Source organism: Pelmatolapia mariae, linkage group LG3_W (assembly GCF_036321145.2).
Source record: "Pelmatolapia mariae isolate MD_Pm_ZW linkage group LG3_W, Pm_UMD_F_2, whole genome shotgun sequence".
In the NCBI taxonomy this organism is placed as follows: domain Eukaryota; kingdom Metazoa; phylum Chordata; class Actinopteri; order Cichliformes; family Cichlidae; genus Pelmatolapia; species Pelmatolapia mariae.
Genome location: NC_086229.1, coordinates 7,344,285 through 7,369,638, shown reverse-complemented (window position 1 = coordinate 7,369,638; position 25,354 = coordinate 7,344,285). Strand labels below are relative to the sequence as shown.

Sequence of the window (25,354 nt, the reverse complement as noted above, 5' to 3'; positions counted from 1 at the left end):
TTTATACTAGCGCCCCCTAATGCGCCTGACTAAAAGTGGGATGAACCAACACATTTAATATTCATCCTGCCACAATCACTTTTTACGGAATCAAACTCAAAGTAAGGTCAGTACTTCCACGCTTTAAACGCTGCACTGTCATATGCTCTCCCACACTCGATATATTATCCTTTGTTGATCTGCACACAGCTGTTGCCACGAACGTCGCACTCGCTTACGTCACTGTCATGAGACACTCTCTCAAAAAAATCACAGTTTTTGTAATTGGATTACACATTACTGCCCATCTCTGATTAGGACGCTACAAGACAGAGTGAACACCATCCCCACAGACACAGCTGCCAGGGAAGCAGAAGAACGTCACATCAAGAAGGCCCTGAGTAAATGTGGTTATCCCAGCTGGACTTTTGTCAAAGCTGGGAAGGCACCAAAAGAAAGCTCCAGCCAATCCAAGAGAGAAGGACAACCACTGCCCAAGCGAAAGCCTGTAGTGATCCCATATGTGTCAGGAGTATCTGAACGGCTGAGACGCATTTTTTCTAAACACCGCATCTCTGTGGCTTTTAAACCAGAGGGCGATCGTGGCTCAAGAGTTGGCAGTTCGCCTTGTGATCGGATGGTTGCCGGTTCGAGCCCCGGTTCTTGTGTCCTTGTGCAAGACACTTCACTACTGGTGTTGACCAGAGGGGCCGATGGCGCAATATCGCAGCCTCGCTTCTGTCAGTCTGCCCCAGGGCAGCTGTGGCTACAATTGGAATTGTAAAGTGCTTTGAGGGTCTCGAAAAGCGCTATATAAATGCAATCCATTATTATTATTAAACCCCAAAACACGCTGCGCCAAAAATTGGTCCACCCTAAGGATCGGGTCCCCCGACACAAACAGAGTAACATAGTGTACGCTGTTAAGTGCCAAGAGGATTACCAGGATTTATACATCGGGGAAACCAAACAACCTTTGGCGAAGCGGATGGCAGAACACAGAAGGGCTACCTCGTCAGGCCAGGACTCTGCAGTATATTTACACCTACAGGCCAGGACACTCTTTCAATGATGAGAATGTACACATCGTGGACAGGGAGGAACGCTGGTTTGAGCGCGGAGTCAAGGAGGCCATTTACATGAAAAGGGAAAGACCATTTCTGAATCGGGGAGGGGGCCAAAGGGTACATCTGTCACCATCTTACAATGCTGTGATTGCAGCCATTCCCCAACTCTCTGTGAATGGTACTCATGGCCATTGATCAGTGGTTGTTGATCAATGGTCATGAGGATTTGCATAATTATGATTAAGGAACTGACCTCCCAGCCCATTGTTCCTTCAGTGAGCTGGTTTCAGTCATTATGCAAATGTACTGTTTATAAGATTGGGGAAACCTGCAGTCAGCTGAGACTGAAAAAGTCACTTGGATGAGTGATGAAACGTTTCTCCCACAAAACGCTACGTCCAGATGAACAGATTCAACTTTTGGAGATGTTGGAAGAGAATTTGTGTGTGATGTTCTTTCAGTGTTGCACTTTGTAGACGCTCCCTGAGCACTGGTCTCACAGCCAGCTGCACATAGAGACCAGTGTTGTTAGTCCAGGTCAGAAGATGACTTGTTGCAATGAAAATGAGCTTGTAGTTTGTCTGCTTTAATAATTTTACTGGAAAAAGGTGTTGGACTTCAAATATGTCCATTTCTTTCACACTTCACCTTTAAAAGTGAAGCCATGTGGTTCCTGGAAGGAAAAACACAACTTTTTAGTATTTTTATGATAAATGTACAACTTTAATGCAAAAAATTTAGAGTTTTTTCTCTTGTTGTGTTTGTTTGAAGCTGCTTCCTGTTGGCTTCAGCTGTTTGGAGTTTCCATTTTCCAAACTTCTACACTCTGAACCTTCTTCAGCTCTGAATAGATTATGAAACACTGAATGATTTCAAGCACACACTTTGTCTAATAAATGTACATCTTTCATTTTTTATACAGATTGAGCTGCTGTGGTTTGTCAGAGATCAGCTGTGATTATCTGGCAGCAGCACTGAAGTCAAACCCCTCCCATCTGAGACAGCTGGACCTGAACCTGAACGAGCTGCAGGATTCAGGAGTGAAGCAGCTGTGTGGTTTTCTGGAGAGTCCAGGATGTGGACTTGAAACTCTGAGGTCAGTCAGCATGTTTTAGTTGTGCTGAGATGAATATGATGTAAAAGTTGTGGTGACACTAAACTGCAGACATCAGGCTGATATTATAATGATCCACACTGAAGATCTTCATGGTAAAGTCTGTTTTCCTCTTCTCTAGTTTAGTCCATTGACTGTAGCAGAACAATGTTCACATTTCAAACAGCGATACTCGGCACGCTGCCGACCTTAACTGTGTACTGTTCTTCCTCAGTTCTAAGTATCAGACACAACAATGAATAATTCACAGCTGACTCTCTTTAGCAGGTCAAAGGTCACGGCACACATCAATCTGTGAAACAGAAACAGTTTGGAGCAGGAATTATTGCACATTTACAAACTGACAGTGCTGCACGACATGCTGGGCAATGGGACTCACAGAAACATGTAGACAGCTTTTGCTCTGAGGGTTTAGACAGAGTCTGCCTCTGTGTGCTAACTGCATTCAAAGTGTCGGCCAATCACAGCTTCATGTTGTCATTTAGTGACACCAGGAACACAGAGTTGAAAATGTTCAGCTGACTGAACTGTTTTATAATCCAGATTTTCCATCCATCATTTATTATAATGTCCATGCTCATCATTGAGCAGCTTGAACTTTGATCAGATGAATCCTAGCTTTACATTTGATTTAAAATCTAATGATTCAGCTGTAACTTGATTACATTTCGTGATGAAATCTAATCAGATTACAATCAGAGTGTCTGCAGCTGCTTTTAAAATGTTTGAATTCAGTTTTAGTCTTAAAGTCATTTCAGCCTCATCTTCACTCAGATATTTAAATCATCTCCAACATCCACTTGTGACACACACGTTTCCATCAGTGTGATTGATTCTAATCAAACAATGATTGATCAATGATAAGTGTGCAACACAGTAAATGTTTGTATAGCAGGAAACGTCCAATCTGACAGCAACACTGTCCACAGAGTCTCTCAGTTTCAAATATGGAGATCATAGATTTTATTCTAAGCTGATGGTAAATCTGTGATGTCATTGCCGTCCCCATCCTGATATATTGATGACTGATTGGTTGTAAAAGCTTCATGTTTAACAAACTAATCTTTAACTGGGATTTCTGCTTTTGTAATGAGGTAAACTTGAGCAGATGAACTCTCTCCTTTGAGCTTTGACTTTATGAAGGAGGAAATGACTCAGTGTCAGTCAGCTGTAGATCAGTGTACAAGCTTAACCATGAAAGAAAGAACAGGTAACAGATGTGTGCTCCTCACATGAATCATGATCATGTGTTTGAGTGAATCTGTGACTGAACTGTAATAGTGTTCAAAAGTAAATGTGATGAAGACATGAATGAAAACAAAGTGTCATTAATGATGAAGAACGAGAAGAAGAAGCTGACACTCAGCTGTCATGCTGCTAATGTTTCTCAGGACCTGCTCTACATTTACAGCAAAGAAACTGGAAATCATTGTAGAGCTGAGCCCGAGGATTTCTGATGATCAACAATAATCTGATGCGCTTTGATCACAATCGTGTTTAAATATGTGTTGATGTAGAAATGAGTGGATCATATTCTGAATTTAGACTCTAATCATTGGAAAATGCTGCAGTTCTAAAAGTTCAAATGATCCCAGAGGAACCCTGGGACATGTTGAACAATAATATGATGGAGTTTCTTCATAACAGCTTGGTTGGTATTCAATCCAAGAGGCTCCAAAATCCTTCTGCTCATTTCCTTGCTAGGTTCTTGATGCTCTTGTACCATCTCTCTGTAGGGCTGTGTGATATGTCGAAATATTTAGGATGACAATATGAAGACATATATCGTTTCACATTTTACGCTATCGTTTGTTTTGTGGTGTTGCAAAATATGGCAACATTTTTTTTCTCTTCTACCACCCACGCAAGAATCATGTGAAAGAGTATGGAGGAAATTTATGGATGAGAAGCAAAAAAGAGCAGTCAGGTGCTCAAAATAAACCTTAGACTCAAACGTTAGAACTGGCTTTTCCCCGCATCAAGCCATCCAATAAATACTCAAAGAAAATGGCGGCCATTACAACTTATATCTAAAAATATATAGTTTCATGCATCGGTCAAAACACTTGATTCCAGGTACACAACGCCCAGCCGAAAATACTTCACACAGGTCAAATTGCCCAAGATTCACATAATTAACAGAAAATGCACTATTTTGTGTTAGATATCGTGATTGTAATGAGAAATGGGATATGAAACAGGCTATGAGATTTTGGTCCTATCACACAGCACGATCTCTCTGTCATCCCCCTTGCTCCCTCTTTGCACTCAGTCTTTTGTGCATCATTAATGCAGACAGACTGAATCAACAAGATGGCGCCGAGTATGGCAGCCTCGTCGCGAGCTCCCCCAAGCAACAGCTGTTTTTTGTGTTTAATTTTACTTTTTCTTTATTTTTTCACGAGTAGCACGTCTCCTTGTGTACGACCGACAAACCTTACTGGACATAAAAGACGGACTTTCTCACCACTTTCTGGAGTTCAGGTTTTGCAACACGGACCCTCCGTTTGCAGACCCCCCATTCATCTCACCTGAGACGCCTTTGTTCTGGGCCCGTGGAGGCCGCAAACGCCGACGCAGAGGGAGAAGATCTGGCGTTCTGGTTCGACTGAGACGGCACACTAACAGACCACCGTTACCCAGTTTATTACTGGCCAATGTGTGGTCTCTGGAGAACAAGCTGTGCGAGCTTCGGGCACGGATCTCATTCCAGCGAGAGATGCGGGACTGCTGCGTGATCTGCCTCACAGAAACCTGGCTATCGGACAAGGTACCGGACTCCGCAATACAACTACCGGGGTTCTCTGTGCACCGCGCGGACAGGTCACAGGAGCTTACTGGGAAAAGCAGAGGCGGTGGTGTGTGTTTCATGATCAGCAACAGCTGGTGTGATTATGCGAACGTGCACCCGGTCAAATCCTTCTGCTCACCGGACCTGGAGTACCTGATGGTTAAGTGCCGGCCATTCTGGCTACCGAGGGAATTCACAGCAGTGATTATTACGGCTGTTTACATTCCCCCACAAGCCGACACTGACCGAGCACTCAGGGAACTGTACAGCGCGATCAGCAGTGAGGAAACCGCACACCCAGAGGCGGCGTTTATCATGACCGGGGACTTTAACAAAGGAAAACTGAAGAAAGTCTCACCAAAACTACACCAACACATCCATTTCAACACTCGTGGAGACCGGCTTCTTGACCACTGCTACACCTCTTTCCGGGATGCGTACAAAGCCCTCCCCCGCGCTCCATTCGGCCAATCAGATCACCGCTCCATCCTGCTTCTACCAGCCTACAGGCAGAAGCTGAAACAGGAAGCTCCAACCCTGAGGGCGGTGCATCGTTGGTCGGACCAATCGGAGTCTACGCTGCGGGACTGTTTTGATCACGCGGACTGGGAAATGTTTCACGTGGCTGCTAAAGACATTGATGAGTACACAGACTCAGTCTGCGGATTTATCAGAAAATGCGTGGAAGATGTCGTCCCATCCAGAACAGTTAAATCCTCCCAAAATCAAAAACCCTGGATTAACGGAGATGTTCGCACAGCGCTGGTGGCACGGAGCACCGCTTTTGCCTCCGCGAACACATCGGACTACAAACTCGCACATTACCAACTCCGGAAGACGATCAAAGCAGCCAAACGTGAGTACAGGGACAGGGTAGAGCAACAGTTTGACAACCCTTGGAGTATGTGGCAGGGACTAAACACAATCACAGACTTCAGAGGGAAAACCAGCACACCGCAGACCACGGCCTCTCTGTGTGAGGATCTAAACGTATTCTACGCTAGATTCGACACAGCGAACACCATGAGACCGGACAGTGTGCGCACCGCGGATGACGTCAGTGCGCACACTGTGTCTGAAGAGGATGTGCGGAAGTGCTTCAGGAGAGTGAACGCACGCAAAGCTACTGGTCCGGACGGGATTCCCGGCCGCGTCCTCAAGTAATGCGCGGCTCAGCTGGCTGGAGTGTTTACACACATCTTCAACCTTTCCCTCTCTCTGTCTGTAGTCCCAGCCTGCTTTAAAATGGCCACCATCGTCCCTGTACCCAAATCCTCCACCATCTCCTCATTAAACGACTGGCGACCTGTAGCCCTGACCCCCATCGTGAGCAAATGCTTCGAGAAGCTGGTCAGGGACTTCATCTGCTCTGCACTACCCGACTCACTGGACCCTCTACAGTTCGCATACCGCCACAACAGGTCCACTGATGATGCCATAGCCCTGACACTCCATGCTGCCCTGTCACACCTGGAGAAGAGAGACACGTATGTGAGAATGCTGTTTGTAGATTACAGCTCAGCATTCAACACCATCGTTCCCTCGAAGCTGGACAGGAAATTGCAGGACCTAGGACTGAGCAGCTCCCTCTGCAGCTGGATCCTTAACTTCCTGTCTGACAGACGCCAAGTGGTCAGACTGGGCAGCACCACCTCATCCCCCATCACACTGAACACTGGTGCTCCACAGGGGTGTGTACTGAGCCCTCTCCTGTACTCACTCTACACCTACGACTGCACGGCCACTAGAAACTCCAACATCATTGTGAAGTTTGCGGACGACACTACAGTGGTGGGTCTTATCACCAACGGTGATGAGACGGCCTACAGGGAGGAGGTCAGTGCCCTGACCCACTGGTGTCAAGACAACCATCTCACCCTCAACGTCGCAAAGACAAAGGAGTTGATAGTGGACTTCCGGAGGTGCAGAGGAGTACACACCCCCATCACCATCAACGGCGCCGCTGTGGAGAGAGTGAGCAGCTTCCGCTTCCTTGGTGTACATCTGGCTGAGGATCTTACGTGGTCAGTACACATAAACAAAACAGTGAAGAAGGCGCAGCAGCGCCTCTTCTTTCTCAGGAGACTGAAAAGATTCGGCATGAGCCCCCGCATCCTCAGGACCTTTTATCGTTGTGCCATTGAGAGCATCCTCACTGGATGCATCACCACCTGGTACGGCAACAGCACCGCTTACAACCGCAAAGCTCTCCAGAGAGTAGTGCGGTGTGCTGAACGGATAATTGGAGGTGAGCTTCCCTCCCTCCAAGACATCTACAGGAAGCGGTGCCTGAGGAAAGCGGGGAGGATCATCAAGGACTCCAGTCACCCCAGCCACAAACTGTTCAGACTACTTCCATCAGGAAGGAGGTTCTGCAGCATCCGGTCCCGTACCAGCAGACTGAGAGACAGCTTTTTCCACCAGGCCATCAGACTGCTGAACACTTCATAGACACCTCACCTTCACTACTGGAACTTCAACATTATGCACTCCATACTGTACAATTATGCCACTGTTTTGCACATACCAACATCTGTATATTCTATATATCTTATTTTATTGTTTACTTTATTTCATTTGTAAAACATGTATATACACACTATATACACACTCACACACACACACGTAGAAAAACATATTTAGTACACACATTCAGTAATGTATATACCTTTATAAATTGTACATATATTTATTACTTTTTAGATTAGCCATTTTTATATTTGGCTTGTTTTACGTTATTGTATTTTTGCACAACTCTGTTGCTTGTGAAGCTTGCACACAAGAATTTCACTCACATGTACTGTACCAGTGTACCTGCACATGTGATGTGACAATAAAAGTGATTTGATTTGATTTGATTTGACATATGGAAAACCAAAGTTTTACTGAACTGAAGATGGTCATCAGTGATGCTGTCTTTAAAATACTCTTGTTAGAAATGTACGACTTTAATGTGTAAAATTCAGAGTTTTTTCTCTTGTTGTGTTTGTTTGAAGCTCCTTCCTGTTGGTTTCAGCTGTTTGGAGTTTCCATTTTCCAAACTTCTACATTCTGAACCTTCTTCAGCTCTGAACAGATTATGAAACACTGAATGATTTCAAGCTGACACTTTGTCTAATAAACTTACATCTTTAATTCTTTATACAGACTGATGGACTGTGAATTGTCAGAGATCAGCTGTGATTATCTGGCAGCAGCACTGAAGTCCAACCCCTCCCATCTGAGAGAGCTGGACCTGAGTGAGAACAAGCTGTTGGATTCAGGAGTGAAGCAGCTGTGTGTTTTTCTGGGGAGTCCAGGATGTGGACTTGAAACTCTGAGGTCAGTCACCATGTTTTAGTTGTGCTGAGAGGAATATGATGTAAAAGTTGTGCTGACACTAAACGGCAGACATAAGGCTGATATTATACTGATACACACTGAGGATCTTTATGGTAAAGTCTGTTTTCTTCATCTCTGGTTTAGTCCATTGACTGTAGCAGAACAATGTTCACATTTGAAACAGTAATACTCAGCGTATGGGCCGTGGCCCAAACTCAGCCCTCCACAGGGTGCCGAGCGGCCTGGTGACCTTTCCTAATTCAGAGAGAGAAGGGACCCTGATTAACTGTGTACCGTTCCTCCTCACAGGTCTAAGTATCAGACACAACAATGAAAAATCCACAGCTGACTCTCTTTAGCAGGTCAAAGGTCACAGCACACAGCAATCTGTGAAACAAAAACAATTTTTAGCAGGAATTATTGCACATTTGCAAACTGACAGTTCTGCACGGCATGCTGGGTAATGCTTACTAATGTTAAACTCGGATTCAAGTTTTAGTATAAATGTAAACGTCTGCAGATGAATTCTCTCCTCTGACCTTTGACTTTATGAATGAGGAAATGACTCGAAGCGTCATTCAAACCCAGGACCCTCTACTGTGAGGCCACTGTGCTACAGTCTGTGTTTGTGTCTCTACTGAATTTTGTGCTGATCATTAGAAAGTGGAAATAAGGAGCCAAACAATGTGAAATAAAATCTGTCCGTCAGTCGGTTTTCCTTCTGTCCTCCTCAGTTTGTTGAGGCAGCAGCCACCACTTTCATTCAATAAAGCTGTTTGTAGTCTGCAAGGAGAATGATAGGTGAGCCGTGAGATTTAAAGTATGTGGAGTGGAGGCTGATTGGCCTGAAGAAGGCTGGCAGAAAGATGGTTGGACTAGACCAGTGATGTCAGCAATATGACATCTGTGATGGCGGCGCGGCAGTAGCACGCAGCGGCCACTCCGGAGCCAAAAATGGTGCTACATTGTTTACGTTTTTGTGTGTATCGTGTTTTTATTTTACTCCATGTATGGATATCGTCGGAACTGGTGTCCGTACATACAACAGCCAGACACTTTGCAACCTAAATAACCCGGTTAACGACATCCAAGAAGGGCTGCGGAAAACGCTATGCGAACTCGGCTTGCTCCGCGAACCAGGCCTCGAAGCCTCGTCGTTGCCTGATGCCGGCGGCCGGAGGAGGGGACATCGGAAGCGGTGCGCGAGGAAGCGGATGCGCGGCAAGCGGGCGGGAGTCTGTGCTAGGCTAAAAACAAACCCTAGCCGGCCGGCTCTCCCGTCCATCATCTTATCCAACGTCTGCTCCCTGGATAATAAACTGAACTACATCCGACTCCAGCAGGCTACACAGCGTGAGGTTAGAGACTGCTGTGTCTTTATTTTCACGGAGACATGGCTCAGCGACAGAGTACCGGACGCCGCTATTCAGCTGACCGGGCTGGCCTCGTTTCGTGCCGACAGAAACGCAGCTCTGTGCGGTAAGACTCGCGGTGGCGGCCTGTGTATTTACATCAACGCAAAATGGTGCAAGAACTCTGTGCTAGTTTCTAGCTATTGCTCATCGCTGGTGGAGTTTGTGACTGTTAGATGCAGACCTTTTTATTTGCCACGGTAATTCACCACTGTTTTCATTATCGGAGTGTACATTCCACCTAGCGCTAATGCTAAGGAAGCGTTAGGGGAACTGTATACAAACATCAGTGAACTGCAAAACACACACCCGGATGGACTGTTCATTGTTGCTGGAGATTTCAACCATGCAAATCTCAAGTCAGTGCTCCCTAGATTCCATCAGTATGTGGACTTTGCAACGAGAGGGGAAAACACGCTGGATCTTGTTTATACAAACATCCCCAGTGCATATCGGGCAGAGCCCCGCCCCCACCTTGGCTACTCAGACCACATCTCTGTTATGCTAATTCCAGCATACAGGCCACTCGTCAGGCGATCAAAACCGGTTCTGAAGCAGGTGAAAACCTGGCCAGCAGGAGCCACCTCTGCTCTTCAGGACTGTTTTGAGAGCACTGACTGGAACATGTTTAGGGAGGCTGCAACTTACGGCGACTTCACTGACTTGGAGGAGTACACGTGTACACAGTGTCCAGCTACATCAACAAGTGCACCGATGACGTCACTGTCTCCAAGACCATCATCTCACGACCCAATCAGAAACCGTGGATTACTGCAGAAGTGCGTGCACTTCTGAGGACCAGAGACTCTGCCTTCAAAGCGGGAGATAAGGTGGCGCTTAGCAGAGCTAGGGCCGAACTTTCTCGGGCCATCAGAGAGGCGAAGCGTGCACACGCCCAGAGAATCCACAACCACTTCAAGGACAGCGGCGACACACGGCGCATGTGGCAGGGCTTACAAGCCATCACCAACTACAGGACGACAACACCTGCCTGTGATGGTGACGACTCCCTCCCAGATGCGCTGAACAACTTCTACGCTCGGTTCGACAGGCAGAACGACGTGGCGGCGAGGAAGTCCACCCCTCCTCCGAACGACCAGGTGCTGTGTCTCACTACAGCTGAGGTGAGGAAAACTCTACGCAGAGTCAACCCACGTAAAGCTGCTGGTCCAGACAACATCCCAGGCAGAGTGCTCAGAGAATGTGCTGAACAGCTGGCAGATGTTCTCACCGACATCTTCAACATCTCTCTGAGCAGTGCCGTCGTTCCCATGTGCTTCAAGGCCACCACCATCGTCCCCGTGCCCAAGAAGTCTTCTGTGTCCTGTCTCAACGACTACCGTCCTGTTGCACTCACACCCACCATCATGAAGTGCTTCGAGCGGCTCGTCATGAGACACATCAAGACCCTGCTGCCCCCCTCACTGGACCCACTGCAATTTGCATACCGCCATAACCGCTCAACGGATGACGCCATCTCCACTGCACTCCATCTTGCCCTCACACACTTGGACAAGAAGGACACACACGTTCGAATGCTGTACATAGATTTCAGCTCAGCATTCAACACGATCATCCCCAAACAACTGATCGGAAAGCTGAGCCTGTTGGGCCTGAACACCTCCCTCTGCAACTGGATCCTGGACTTTCTGACCGGAAGGCCTCAGTCAGCACGGATCGGGAACTGCACCTCCAGCACCACCACACTGAGCACTGGGGCCCCACAAGGCTGTGTGCTCAGTCCTCTGCTGTTCACACTGCTGACCCATGACTGTGTAGCAACACACAGTTCAAATCACATCATTAAGTTCGCTGATGACACGACCGTGGTGGGTCTCATTAGCAAGAACGACGAGTCAGCGTACAGAGAGGAAGTGCAGAGGCTATCGGACAACCTGTCTCTGAATGTTGACAAGACAAAAGAGATGGTTGTTGACTTTAGGAGGACACGAGGCGACCACTCACCGCTGAGCATCAACGGCTCCTCTGTGGAGATCGTCGACAGCACCAAATTCCTGGGCGTCCACCTGGATAAAGACCTCGGATGGTCCCTCAACACCAGCTTCCTGCACAAGAAACCCCAACAGCGTCTCTTCTTTCTGAGAAGACTGAGAAAGGCCCAGCTTCCACCACCGATCCTGACCACCTTCTATAGAGGAACTATTGAGAGCATCCTGAGCAGCTGTATCACTGCCTGGTTTGGGAACTGTGCCATATCGGACCGCAAGACCCTACAGCGGATAGTGGGAACAGCAGAGAAGATCATCGGAGTCTCTCTCCCCTCTATTAAGGACATCTACACCACACGCTGCATCCGCAAAGCCACCAGCATTGTGGCTGATTGGACACACCCCTCTCACACACTCTTCACACTCCTGCCATCTGGAAAAAGGTACCGAAGCATTCGGGCACACACATCCAGACTGTGCAACAGCTTCTTTCCACAAGCCATCCGTCTCCTCAACAAAAAGGGACTGGACTGATAAACACACACACACACACACACACTCTATCACTCAGCTCAACTCAACTACCTCAAAGCATTGAGACTGGGCTTACACATCAATCTGTAAATGCTCTTTTTGCACAATATTTTTATGTTTACTGTTCCTGCACTACCTACATACCAAGTATGTTTACGGTTTCCTTTGCACTACTTACCTAGTTAGAATAGTTAGTTTTAGTTAGATAGTTAGTTTTTGTTAATTTATGTTGTAATTTATGTTAGGTCAGTCTGTCCTGTCTCTAGTTAGCTAGTTTAGTGATTTTCTGTTAATTTATGTTGTAAATTTATGTTGCATGTAGCACCTTGGCCCTGGAGGAACGCTATTCGCCTCACTGTGTACAACTGTATATGGCTGAAGTGACAATAAAGCCGACTTGACTTGACTTGAATATGACAAAGAGGAAGTGATGTCATCTTAGATTAGCCACCAAACACCCGGGAAGCTGACAGATGTGTGATTACAGATGTTTGTCTTTGAACTTACACATAAGCTTCATTTTGGAATCCATCTGGAATCTATAATGTGAAACTGTGCGAGTAACTGTGTGTTTGTGCAAGAAGAAGTTTTGAGTGTGCAGCAATGAATTATCATTGAGTGAGACTCACAGGAAGTGATGTAAGTGGGAATATTGGTTCCACCAATCAGAGGAGGTGTGGCAATAATTTAGTGTGGTGCGTTAAAGGTTCCATCAAAGAGCTGCTCGCTCATGTTCAGCAGTCTGCCCTGAGATGGTGATGCCATCAGCTCCTTTTACAAATCATTGATCCCTTTGAGCTCCAACCAGGAGAGATGAGGTCATCACAGCATTATCAGCTAAACAGTGATGAATCTCCAGGCCCTGATGGCTGCCAGCTGACTGTTAGAAACTGTGTCTGGGTGACATCATCAACCTTTAACCTCAGTTTGTAATTGAGGTTTGAAGGACGGTGCTCTGTGCCTCTCCTTTCACCATGAACTCATGTGCTTCTGATATAAAAAAGGAAATTGATGGGTCTGTCTAGCAAATACCCGCCGCTGGAACGAGACAATTCCTACTACACAGAAAAGCAAGACACGAGTAGGCAAAGTTCTTTATGTTTCTCGTGCATGAGGAAGACCAACTGGACAAACGCCGTCCCTTCGCTTGACCCCAGTCGCTCCCTTGTAACACTGCTCTTTTAATGAGGTTATATGAATATGCATAGACTCATTAACATAGGTACACATGTGAACAAAGAGTACCGTCTGTGTGTGTGTGTGTGTGTGTGTGTAGGGGGGGGGGGGTCAGAATGTGACCCCATAATCGACTTCCCTAAACCTGCTGGTCTGGAAGTCCAGCAGTCCATCTAAACAAAAGGCACTTATACTAAAACAGATATAGACGTGTTTGCTATACCATATATCAGTAAGAGAAGATATAACCTCTCTCATGACCTTAAGCTGTGTGTGTGCATGCGAGAACACTCTGGAATGCACACACAGTCTTTGCAGACTACTAAGGATCAGACCCCTACCAATAGGACATCGACTACAAACTCTAAGCATATATGAGTAAATATTTCTAAGCATAAATGACAATCAACAATATAAATCCTGACAGAAATAACTGTGATTTAAATGATTATATTATACTAGACTGAATTATGAACCAACATGTGCAGTGAGGGGTCTCCAGATGTGAGACAGACTGTGCACAGAGAGATCACTGACAGCAGTAATACACCACAGTAATACTGATCTCAGTAACGCTGATATTAAGTTCTGGGTCTCTGGATCAGCGGGAAAGACTGCTGTGACTCAAATGGGCCTAAGAAAGAATGTGAAGGGAAAGAAGTCTGAAAATGGAAAAGCATAAACCCTGATCATGACGCTGCTGTGAAGATTGTTCAAAGCCACACTGTGTCCAGATTATGTTCTTATCAGCTGCTTGCACCTCCACAAAAATCCATCGTGACTGAATAAACTGAGGTCCAAACTGATTTGGGGGGACAAACCATGAGCCAACGCAAAGATCTTTAATTCAGAAAAGTCCCATAAATGCTGGTTTATATCACAGAATTTAAGGCCTTTATAATCACAGAACATACAGAGAAAAGTACTAAACTGAATCAATTTCAGCTTTTGTTTTTCATGATGTATATTGTATTAATAATTAAACTTCATTATCTGTATCTTTACCACACAGGTGTAGATACTGTAGGTTCAGTGAATGCTTAAATTGCACTGATTAGAATATACTGGACATTCAAAGCTGAGATTCAGCGCACTGTGTTAGAGGCTGGGATTTGATGAATTCATCACATATACAACCTTTGATCATCATTTATGTCCAGTTGAGAATGAATCTGTGCTCTCACATATTAAATGAACTGAAATCAGTGTGATCTCCAGTCTTGATATAAGGAATGAGAGAACTGACAGCTGTTATTTTAATCAGCCTGTCTCAGTTGTTTTAACTCTAAGTATCACAAAGTAATGTGGTAACATTTGGACTGACGAGTTTACTGTCAGCATTTTAATCGCTAGTTTAAAGGCTGTAGGTTGCAGCCATTGCTCTAACACCGTATAAATGTAACAGGCCTCAGTGCTGGTTCTAACAGTCTGAGCTGCTTCCAGCTTTATTTGTGAAGAGCACAGCAGCTTACAAAACACGTAGCTAGCTCGTACAGCTGCGACGTAAAATTTTCATAAGCTTAAATGACCTTAAAATAACGGGGCTACGTGCGGTGATGCTAGCGTTAGCCATGTTAGCACGTTACCTTCAACAGGTGGTCAGACTGAGTAAACGGGCACTCAGTCAGAGGTTGGCTCTCCGTTTCGCTGCAGGGTCCCTTCATTCTTCACATATCCGTGTCGAGCCGAGTGTAAATCCCGAGGCTGAACGGCCTTTGTACAAGCACACACGCTTCGTAGCAGGGCGAAGCTATGAGCTAGAAAAATCCAGGCAGACAGCCCGTGTCTGTCCAACCAATCAGAGAGCTCCTTACATCCCACGGTGTGGCTAATTTGAATAGCAGCAGGATTTTTAAAATGAAGTTGTTAATCCAACTGCTAATCCAACTGCTAATCCACATGTTAATCCCTGAGCGAACAGGAAAGGGAAATGGATTTTGAAATGCAGTTTATTAAAGTGGAATTCGAAAAAGGTTTTTGAAATGAAGTTTATTAAAGTGGAATTCGAAAATGTTTTTATTAAAGTGGAATTCGAAAAAGGTTTTTGAAATGCAGTTTATTAAAGTGGAATTCGAAAATGTTTTTTGAAATGCAGTTTATTAAAGTGGAATTCGAAAATGTTTTTTGAAATGCAGTTTATTAAAGTGCAATTCGAAAATGTTTTTTGAAATGAAGACTTGAAAAGCATTTTAAAAATCAGTTTATTAAAATTAAGCACAGAATTTTTTATTTCGATGCGCGTGGCTCTTGTGGTCCTCCATAGTCAGCTACGTAGAAAAGGATCCTGGTGCTATTTGTCTCTCAGAAAGAGTTCATAACTTCCCTTCAACTCATTCATGTCACCTAAAAGGTAAACCTGTTTCTCCATCACCTGTTCAGCCCTGATGATTTAGTAAGGACATCTCCTGGTTTCATCTTCATGTTTCCCTCTCACCACATATCCAAACCGACATCATGACCAGCAGCTTTACAGCTGTGGCTCCAGCAAACATCAGCTGATACTAGAAATTAATATTAAATAAATTCTAACAACAGATGATCAAGCTTAAACGTGCTGCTGTTGTTTAGCGCGACATCTGCTGGTTTCCTCGTTCTGGCGCAAAATGGGCGATAAACAAGAGAGAAAAGCCGATCAGCTGATCATTGATCAGTTTCATGATTGAAGTAGCGACAGGAGAGGGAGGGGAGAGAATGAGAGGAGAAGAGGCAGCAGAATATCTCCAGCTTTGTGTCTTTTTCCATTCTAGCTGAAGTACGGGACAAACTGTGTTCCTTTTCACCTCAATACGAAACGCGTAATATTTTCACTGAATGCGGGACGATTCCGTTTTTTACGGGTCGGTTGGCAACTCTACTAACTATAACCATATGAATAAAATAAAGTTCAACATCAGTAACATCATAGCACCCACCCAACTGTATAGAAACTCCGTCATGCTAGCTAGTAAGCAGTACGAGTTATTGTAACTGACTGTAAAAAGTCAGCACAACGAAAATAAACTCCACCTAAACTTGGTTTATATCTGACCCAGATAGACTGCAGGTCATAACTTCTTACCTGAAGCTCAGTTCACTTGACACTTGGACCGGCGGCTGCCTCGGGTCTCTCCTCCTGCCTCCCCTTTCCCTCATCCACCTGCTGGCCTCTGTGGAAGCTCCGCCATAGCCACCACCAAACAGTTATTTTTACACATCTGCCAGCATCTGGCCAACGCATCACCTGTCATTGTTTATGCTGTTACACAAAAAAAACTAAAAAAAAACCCAACCATCGGCCCATAAAAATGAAATTTGCCCAGTGGGCCCGATGGCCAGTCCATCTATGGTCGTGCCATCAGTTTACCCTTCACGTGCCAGCTGTGGCACGCGTGCCTGGGGTTGCCGACCCCTGGTGTAAACTATAGATCAGTGTACAAGCTTAACCATGAAAGAAAGAACAGCTAAAAGATGTGTGGCCCTCAAATCTTAGTTTTTTCATATCCACTTGGTTTGATTATTGTGGGAAATATCTAAATATGGCTGACTTTAAACATTTGTAAAAACATGTTTGTGAATCATTTTGTTTGGGTTATGAGGAAAATGATTCAATAAATGAACAACATTTCATATGTCCTCATAATCATCTTTTGTCTGACCATCTGAATCACATTTGAATTCAGAACTTCTTCTCTTGTTGTGTTTGTTTGAATCTGCTTCCTGTTGGCTTCAGCTGCTTAGAGTTTCCATTTTCTAAACTTCTACATTCTGAACCTTCTTCAGCTCTGAACAGATTGTGAAGCAATGAATGATTTCAAGCTCACACTTTTTCTAATAAATGCACATCTTTCATTCTTTATACAGATTGAAGGACTGTGAATTGTCAGAGATCAGCTGTGACTATCTGGCAGCAGCACTGAAGTCCAACCCCTCCCATCTAAGAGAGCTGGACCTGAGTAAAAACAAGCTGCAAGATTCAGGAGTGAAGCAGCTGTGTGGTTTTCTGGAGAGTCCAGGATGTGGACTTGAAACTCTGAGGTCAGTCACCATGTTTTAGTTGTGCTGAGATGAATATGATGTGAAAGTTGTGCTGACACTAAACTGCAGACATAAGGCTGATATTATACTGATCCACACTGAGGATCTTCATGGTAAAGTCTGTTTTCTTCTTCTCTGGTTTAGTCCATTGACTGTAGCAGGACAATGTTCACATTTGAAACAGTAATACTCCACGTATGGCCAGCGGCCCACATGCGGCCCTCCACAGGGTGCCGAGCGGCCTGCCAACCTTTCCTAATTCAGAGAGAGGGGATCCTGATTAACAGTGTACCCTTCCTCCTCACAGGTCTATGTATCAGACACAACAATGAATAATCAACAGCTGACTCTCTTTAGCAGGTCAAAGGTCACAGCACACAGCAATCTCTGAAACAAAAAGAGTTTGGAGCAGGAATTATTGCACATTTGCAAACTAACAGCGCTGCACGGCATGCTGGGTAATGCATGCGAGTGGGGCTGAGGGCTAGGCTACGTGCTAACCCACACGGTCTCTTCCTCACCAACTCACAGTAACTAAATAACAAGATGGATGAGCTACGACTGCGGATCACCTCATGCTGTTTCGATTACTGTGTTATGATCATCACAGAGACTTGGCTGGACTCTTTTACCCCAGACACTGCGATTAACATAGCAGGCCACGCTACATTCAGAGCGGACAGGAACAAAGAGTCCGGTAAGAAATGCGGAGGAGGTCTGCTAGTGTTTGTAAACAATACCTGGTGCACCAATAACACAGTTAAAGACGTCCACTGCTACCCGGACATAGAATACACGATTGTTCAGTTTAGTCCCTTCTACTTGCCGAGAGAGCTCACAGTGATCACAATAATAGCAGTTTATGTGCCGCCGCAAGCTATTGCTAAGTCAGCCATGGAGCTACTCCAGCGCTCCATTAATAAACAGCTAACAACGAACCCAGACTGCGCTGTGATTGTGGCAGGAGAGATTTTAACCACGCAAACCTGAAATCTATCCTGTCTGGATTCTTTAAAAACCTGAGCTTTCCAACGAGGGAAAACGACACACTGGACCAGGTCTACACCAACATCCCAAATGCTTACAAAGCCACCCCCCGCCTCATCTCGGACTCTCTGACCATCTCTCTCTGTCCCTGATCCCTGCTTATAAACCTCCTAATTCAAAGACAAAAAGCATCTGTAAAAACAGTCAGTGTGGACCTTGGAGGCCACGACGGCCCTACAGGAGTGTTTTGATAACACAAATTGGAGTGTATTTGCAGAAGGATCAGACTTGGAGGGCCACACATTTGCCGTACTCTCATACATCAACTTCTGTAGTGAGAGTGTAACAACAACAAAGACTGTTAAAGTGTTCCCGAACCAGAAGCCATGCCTCAAAAGTGAGGTGAGAGCTCTACTAAGAGCACGTGACAGCGTCTTCAAATCAGGAGACCTGTCTCCTTTAAAATACCCTTGTTAGAAATGTACAACTTTAATGCAAAAAAATTTCCAAACTTCTAGATTCTGAACCTTCTTCAGCTCTGAGTAGATTATGAAACACTGAATGATTTCAAGCACACACTTTGTCTACTAAACTTACATCTTCCATTTTGTCTACAGATTGAGTATCTGTGGTTTGTCAGAGATCAGCTGTGATTATCTGGCAGCAGCACTGAAGTGCAACCCCTCCCATCTGAGAGAGCTGGACCTGAGTGAGAACAACAACCTGCAGGATTCAGGAGTGAAGCAGCTGTGTGGTTTCCTGGAGAGTCAAGGATGTGGACTTGAAACTCTGAGGTCAGTCAGCATGTTTTAGTTGTGCTGAGATGAATATGATGTGAAAGTTGTGCTGACACTAAACTGCAGACATCAGGCTGATATTATACTGATCCATACTGAGGATCTTCATGGTAAAGTCTGTTTTCTTCTTCTCTGGTTTAGTCCATTGACTGTAGCAGAACAATGTTAACATTTCAAACCTTCAAAGAAGAAGAAAAATCCTCCACTAGATAATTCACTGTGAAACTCTAAAACTCTTCATTCCACATTAAAGTCCGTCTGACACTGAAATCCAAACCAAAACGGCCGTTTGCTTTACAGACAGCAGTCCAACACAAAACATACACACATCATCCAAATCTCCTCCACTGCCAGCATGAATGATGGGAAAAGAGAAGGAGGAACACTCTGACATTCAGGGTTAGAATGAGTTTCATGAAGCAGACTGTGAAGATCAAAGCTGCATTAGAAGCTTACATGAATGAATGAGTGGACAGAAGTGGACAGAGATCATCTGACGCACTTGAAAGGTTTTAAATTATGACATTTCTCTTTATTCTTTATCAACTCTGTTAGTTTCTATCAGTTTTCTGTGTAATGAAGCTAACAGCAGGCTAATAAGATGCTGACCAATAGGTTTCTATTAAATGTTGTAATGTGTATATTAAAAAGTGCCAGTGCTTTGGCTCAGCAGGGATCAGCTTACAGTTAGAATACAGCTGCTGGATGAGATTATCATGTCATAGCTATCTGCCAAACTGCTAACTGGGAAATTTCAGGCCATCTATGAATCATTTTTGCTAACTGTTTATTCAGCTTAGGCTCACAGGGCTGCAGCCTGTGCCCTAGCTGTCATAGGGCAAGAGGCGTGGTCCACCTGCACAGGTGAGCAGTCCATCACAGGGCCAACAGAGAGAGACAGAGAAGCACTCTCTCACATCCACACCTACAGCCAATTTAGAAGCACCAATGAACCTAAGCAGCATTTCATTGGACTGTGGGAGAACATCCAACCTCCACAGAAAGGCCAACAAGCTTCAACCTACAACCTTCTTGCTTTAAGGCACTAGTGCGAACCACTTTTCCCCATTTCAGCCCAATTCCTGCATTTTCCTGTTTCTGACTACAGGCCAGCTACACTAACTGTTAGAGTGAATTGTTAAATGTTGTCATTTCTATCCTTACCATCTCTACATTGTTTCAAACTGTGTGATCAAAGACATTCCTTTGTTCCCCTCCCCAGCCTGTCGAATGGTGGGGGAGGCTGTAGTGTTTTATTACAGGCACATCCCATGTGAAGGTTCTGTTTGTTATTTAGTAAACTTCCTGCCCCTTATGGCCTCACCTGTGTTGTGCATGGTGAACCAATACAGGAATTGAGCCATATACATTGGGTGGGGGAGATTACCCCTTTTATGACAAAGGATGTTGTTAAAGACAGTTGTTATCAAGAAGTCACCCACACAGAGAGACACACACTCACTGACATACACACACTCACACACACACACACACACACACATTCTCGCACAGACATGCTTACACGTGCACACACATACACACACAGTGCCTTATCTTTTGTAACCATAGGGGGGTTTTACAGTGGGAGGTGCTTTTGTGTACTGTAACTGTTTTCAATAAAAGGCGGCAAGAGTCGGGGTCATTTTGTGGTAGGATTCAGAGTGCTTTCCTGAGACACCGACCGGGGCCTCCCTTGCGCAAATAAAACCGATCGATCGCTGTTGCCTTGCTTCCTTCCTTCACAGGAATAAGTCTCATGAGTCAGTAAGGTTTAAATTTAGACCCGACACTAACACTTTCTCATCAGACACTGCCACCTAGTGGAAGAAGTCTTAGTTCCATTTGAAGCTTCAGATTACAGTTAGTTCCTTTACAAAGAGGGTGGAGGTGGTGGGGCCACAGGACCATCACCACTGAGTGCCATAGGACACTTAACCTTTCTTTCCATATGCTGGGAACTTCCTGTTGTTCCAAGGAACACTGGAAAATTTGTGAAAATCTCCCAGTCAGTTCCTTACAGCACACTACAATCATTTTAAGATTAGGCTTCAAACTTTCCTTTTTGGTAGCATATAATTAGGGCTGGACCAGGTGACCCTGAATCCTCCCTTAGTTATGCTGCAATAGACGTAGGCTGCCGGGGATTCCCATGATGCATTGAGTTTTTCCTTTCCAGTCACCTTTCTCACTCACTATGTGTTAATAGACCTCTCTGCATTGAATCATATCTGTTATTAATCTCTGTCTCTCTTCCACAGCATGTCTTTATCCTGTTTTCCTTCTCTCACCCCAACCGGTCACAGCAGATGGCCCCGCATCTCCCTGAGCCTGGTTCTGCCGGAGGTTTCTTCCTGTTAAAAGGGAGTTTTTCCTTCCCACTGTCGCCAAAGTGCTTGCTCATAGGGGGTCATATGATTGTTGGGTTTTTTTCTGTATCTACTGTACAATATAAAGCGCCTTGAAGCGACTGCTGTTGTGATTTGGCGCTATATAAATAAAATTGAATTGAATTGAATTGAATTGTTTTAAATTTCCCTCCCAAAGTATCAGGACCAGGGCTTTTTCCTTTCTTTGATCCCACTAAGAGATTTACACTCAAACGCCTCATCAGTGTGACTCTGAGCTACCAGCCCTTTCCTAAAATCAAAAAGCTCTTCTTTGAAATCAATGATATCAAAGCTGGAATCAAATGAGTCCAAGTCTTCTGCTGAGTTAGTATCACATTTATCTTTGGTCCTTTGGTCCCCACCATGGACTTCATTCCTTTCTAAGCCAGCCTTGAGTGTCCTTTATTCAGCTCATCCTCTGCTTTACTTTTAGACATGATTTTAGCTGCTTTATCTCTCTATGAACAAGTATATGTGCCTCAATATTTTTCTATTCTCCCAAGAACATGTTGGAGTGATTTACTAATCCAAGGCTGCTTATTGGGGAAAATAGTTCCTGTTTTCAAAGTAATCCCCATTTTTCCCAGAAAGAAATGTAAGTAGAAATCGATGATCTAAGTGAGAACATGAGCCTTTAAAAAGTCCCAATGGGTGCATATAAAACAGTCCCTCAGTTCCGGTATTAAGTCTCTGGTCCAGACTGGAACAACTGTGTGCCCAGTTTGAGCTCTCTTCAGTCCTGTGACCTGACAGACCCAGAGGGGCCATCACATCACATTTAAAAGCTCCCCTAATGGAGCCACAACACATGTCCAATACTTAGTCTGTCCTGTTGGACCAACTGGAAGAAATGATTCAACGACTTAGTCACAGAACAGAGATTCAAATCTCCAAAATCCAACTGGCTGCATCAGGACATATAGTCTGAAACTCTGCACAGTTTCCTGTTTGAAGCTGCTTCCTGTTGGCTTCAGCTGTTTGGAGTTTCCATTTTCTAAACTTTACATTCTGAACCTTCTTCAGCTCTGAACAGATGATGAAACACTGAATGATTTCAAGCTCACACTTTGTCTAATAAACTTACATCTTTCATTCTTTATACAGATTGAGTATCTGTGGTTTGTCAGAGATCAGCTGTGATTATCTGGCAGCAGCACTGAAGTCCAACCCCTCCCATCTGAGAGAGCTGGACCTGTGGTTAAACAACCTGAAAGATCCAGATGTGAAGCAGCTGTCTGATCTTAAGAAGAGTCCAGACTACAGACTGGATACTCTGAGGTCAGTAGAGTGATGGAGTGAGTGGGTGGTGCTGTCAGCAGTATTGTAGTAAACACAGTCAGTATGAAACAAAGATCCAGTGTTTCCTGTAAAGCTGCAGCTTCTCAGTGAAGCTGTGAGAGGAGAATGGTGACAGGCTTCAGGATTGGACACAAACACTTCCTGTTTCTCACCTTTATGGTCACCATAGTAACAGCTGACACGCTCTGGTCAAACACTGTCAACAGCCAATCAGCTCTCTGAACAAAGCAGCAGGCAGACCAATGACTGCATTCATTTCCAAGTTTAAAGCAGTGAAGAACACAGTCTGTAGGTGAGGAAGAATTTAGTGAGACCAGATGTTTGGATGGAATTCCTCCAGTTAACAGCTGGAACCATTACATCTGGATTGTATGTGTTGTTGTTGGGATTCCTAAAGAGCTCAGAGTGGACACACCAAGGTTTTTCTAATGAATGAAAGTCCAAACTAAAACTAGGAGTGAAAAACCCTTTCATGAACTTTGAAAGTTCATGAAAAGGTTTGAATAAAAATCCAAAGTAAAGATTAGAAAAGGTGAAGCAACAATGAGTCCTAGTACAGTCCCAGCACTGAAGTCCCTGCTGCTCTTTATACTGGATGTGCTGCATCACTGACTGACAGCTGATGAAGAGTCTCTGGAAACACTTGTTTATCTCCTCTGCTCTTCCTTCTTCTCTCTGCAGGTGGTGATGATGGTAAACAGGACGGTGTGTGTGCTGAGAGAGGAGGAGCTGTGTCCTGATGATCCAGAGAGGTTGAAGCAGCAGCAGCTTGTGTGTAGAGACGCTCTGACTGGGCCATGTTACTGGGAGGTGGAGAGGAGAGCTTCATCCAGCAGTGACTGACAGAGGAATGAAGTGCAGATGACTGTCAGTGCTGCAGAGTGAACTGCTCTGAGAACAGCTCCACTGTCAGACACAATGTAGAGTCCAGCATCATCCCTGTGTGTCCCTCTGGATCTGACAGAGGATCATCAGTGTATCTGGACTGCTCTGCTGCTGCTCTGTCCTTCTACAGTCTCTGCACAGTCTCTGTCTGACTCTGGCTTCAGACCCTCCTGGATCAAACTCACCTGGAAAGGCTTTCAAACATCTTTGAATAATAAACATCATGTTTTTATAAGATAAATATCATGTTTTCATGTATGTGTGCAGTTTGAAGTTTGAGCCTCAGTGCTTAATGTTTAATGTGGATACTAATGATCAATAAATGTGCAGATTGGAAAAAAGGAATGACTCGGACTGAATCTGTTCCTGCTTTTCTCTCATGTGGATCCAATCCAGACCTCCAGCTTCTGCCCTCCGTCTCATTAGTCACCCAGCACAGCAGCTTTCCCATTAAAGCTCACTTTTCCCGCATTTAAAGGAGCCTCAGACACACCTGGAAACACGGATCGGAGAAGTGAGACGAGATGAAGAACAGCTGGGAGAAAAGACAACGCGAGCTTCTCGTCTGTGACTGAAACCTTTGACTCATTTTTAATCTTTGCTGTTAAACTGGTAGTGATGCAGCTCTGAACACAGGAGACTCACCTTTGACCTTTAAATGATCCCATGACCTTTCCTCCAGCGCCACCCTCAGTCCACAAACAACATGTGACTGATTAACTGAACTGATCAATATTCCAGAAGTTTCATAGACTCGATGCTGCACTCTGATTAAAAAGAGCTTTTATTTTGACGAGCAGGGTATAGTTCACTTCCTGTCACTGCTAGCGTGACATTAAGACACATCAGAAATGTCCTGAAAAGTGAAATAAGTCAAATTGAGCTCAGTGAACATATGAAGACAAAAACAACAACAATAAAGTCACTTTCTTTCCAAAAGAAGGTGACTTTGAGCATGAAAATAAAATGGAGGAGCTTTTTGAGATTAAATAGAAGAATATACAAAACATTAAACATGTTAACAACACAAAAGGGCTTTGGAGTTGACGTCACGCCGCAATGCATTGTGGGAGCACGGCGCCATGTTCGGGGTCTACGAATCAAAACAGACACTGTGTTGGAACGACGACGACAAGAATCATGCTTAAAAGCAGCTCCAAAGAAAACGGACGGTATAGAGACGGATTGCGTCCAGAGGCGAAGCAGCGGTACTTGCAGAAAATAGCGTGCATTGGAAATGTGGACCCGTATAAAACACGACCGTGGAGTAGAAACCCTGAAGACCAACCGCTATTGAGGTAGCCTGATATATTTTCGTACCTTGTCTGTGGAGTCAGCGCGTACAAGTCATCATTCAAACAAAGGTAAGTCAGCTCGAGTACTGCGAGTGAAATGCGTTTGATTTCCCTGCAAACATTCAGATTAGTGCAGCATAAATTCATTCATGAGGGGAAATTACAGTGAGAACATGTGGATGCTGTTAGGTGGATAAAATAGTGAGTTCAGTGCATTGATGTGACATTGTCCTGAAGGATTTAGTTATTCTCTATGGTTAAAGAAATTGCAATGATTTATTCATATTTATTATAAATAATTCTAATTATAGATCTTGCTTCAATATTTGTATCCTGTGTCACTAAAA

The 25,354-nt window shown here is 44.6% G+C and overlaps 1 protein-coding gene across 1 annotated transcript in view; it reads left to right on the top strand.

Moving 5' to 3' along the window:
* The window catches only part of LOC134620315 (NACHT, LRR and PYD domains-containing protein 12-like), a 290,226-nt gene extending 266,232 nt beyond the window's left edge, over positions 1-23,994 (top strand). Inside the window, exons 7-12 of the mRNA XM_065470093.1 lie at positions 1,969-2,142; positions 8,099-8,272; positions 17,184-17,357; positions 18,962-19,138; positions 22,633-22,806; positions 23,509-23,994. Of these exons, the coding sequence (XP_065326165.1) occupies positions 1,969-2,142; positions 8,099-8,272; positions 17,184-17,357; positions 18,962-19,138; positions 22,633-22,806; positions 23,509-23,515 (880 nt within the window). The 3' untranslated portion in view covers positions 23,516-23,994. The remainder of the gene's footprint in view (positions 1-1,968; positions 2,143-8,098; positions 8,273-17,183; positions 17,358-18,961; positions 19,139-22,632; positions 22,807-23,508) is intronic.
* Positions 23,995-25,354: the final 1,360 nt, after the last annotated feature.